At 57.4% G+C, this 1,342-nt stretch overlaps 1 protein-coding gene across 1 annotated transcript in view; it reads right to left on the bottom strand.

The window, feature by feature from the left end:
• Nucleotides 1-608: 608 nt before the first annotated feature.
• Slc37a1 (solute carrier family 37 (glucose-6-phosphate transporter), member 1) overlaps nucleotides 609-1,342 on the bottom strand; it is a 43,370-nt gene continuing 42,636 nt past the window's right edge. The window contains exon 20 of the mRNA XM_013027335.1: nucleotides 609-1,178. Within this exon, the coding sequence (XP_012882789.1) occupies nucleotides 1,163-1,178 (16 nt within the window). The 3' untranslated portion in view covers nucleotides 609-1,162. The remainder of the gene's footprint in view (nucleotides 1,179-1,342) is intronic.

Below are 1,342 nucleotides of genomic sequence, written 5' to 3'. Positions count from 1 at the left end.
CTTCGGCGGGCCCCTCTACGCTGCCAGGGGCCCCTCAGCTTTTCTTTCTTCTTTTTCTTGAGTCAGGTCTTCATGTCCTCCTACCTCTATCTCCCAAGTGCTGGGACTACAGGCATCAGCACCATGCCCAGCAAGGGAGACTTTTTGGTAAGAAACGTCTCCATGTCCAGCTGACCTGCAGGGTCACCTCTCCTGTTTCCAAACCTAAGAAAACCCAGACACACAGGTCTGATCAGAAGTTGTGTTTGCTGAGAATAATGGGAGCATGTGCAGAGACAAGGCTCAGAGCATCCTGCTTGAGTTTTCTTAAAAATCTATTTATTTCAAAGGGCAAATAAAGTATGCTGCCAATAGAACCCAGAAAACAAATGGCCAGAGAACTGCAGTTTGTCTTAATAAATAACACAATACCATTTCTACCTCTTACATATATAATTCATTGGACATTTTAAATAAATAATCTCCCGCTGCTACAGATCTAGAAATAGCCAGATGCATGTGGGGGTTGCAGAGTTAATCCCGCGGCCAGGTGAGCACGGCTCAGGCTGGGTGCCGCCGCCGGCCTCCGTCCCAGCTCTCCTCCGCTCCCTGTGGGGCTGCAGCGCGCCCCGTCCTGCTCAGGGCGTAGACAAGCCTGGACCGAGCCTCGGACACTTCTTCTGGGGACTGCTGGGTCTTGGCTCTGTCTGCTTCTCATGTCACGTGAGAGCTGGTGCGTGGCTCTGGGGACCCTGGAGGGCTCCCTGTCCTCATTCGGGGTGTCGATGAATGACAGCAGGAAGTGGCCTGAGCTCTGGCCACCGCGGGGGGTGGGGGGGCTCTTACACAGAAACATTCTACATGGGGATACCTGAGAGGGAAGGGCTGCGGGCCCACGCTGCCTGTGAGACACACACACACACACACGCACACGCACACGCACGCACACGCACACACACACGCGCGCGCTCTGGCCTCTGGCTCAGTTAAGGCAGTGGGTGGCAGCCACAGAGGTGCGGCCGTCCGAGCCCCGCAGTCTCAGTTGTTCGCAGGCTTCGGGCTGGCTTCGGCCTGTCTCCAGGAGTGCGTGCAAAAGGCAAGGGCGGGGTGTTCGTTTCCCCGGATCCTTTATTTCAGCTTCTTCTTGAAGGGCGGAGGGCGCGGCTTCCTCCCGGGACGGGTGTCAGTGCTCCTTCAGCCTGAAAGAGAAGACGGCAAGGGTGGAGATGGCGGGGCGCATGGACGCTCAGCTCGCAGATTGGCCGACCCCACGTGGGTTTGCCTTGCTGGGATGTCTTGGGGCAGGGGAAGGGGGGGGCTATGGGAGGACCGCTGTGGAGAGGGCAGCTGTGGGGGGGAGGCT

Source organism: Dipodomys ordii, unplaced genomic scaffold, assembly GCF_000151885.1.
Source record: "Dipodomys ordii isolate 6190 unplaced genomic scaffold, Dord_2.0 Scaffold103, whole genome shotgun sequence".
NCBI classification, from domain to species: Eukaryota; Metazoa; Chordata; class Mammalia; order Rodentia; family Heteromyidae; genus Dipodomys; species Dipodomys ordii.
Note: the sequence above shows the minus strand (reverse complement) of the source record. Positions and strands in the feature narration are given on the sequence as shown.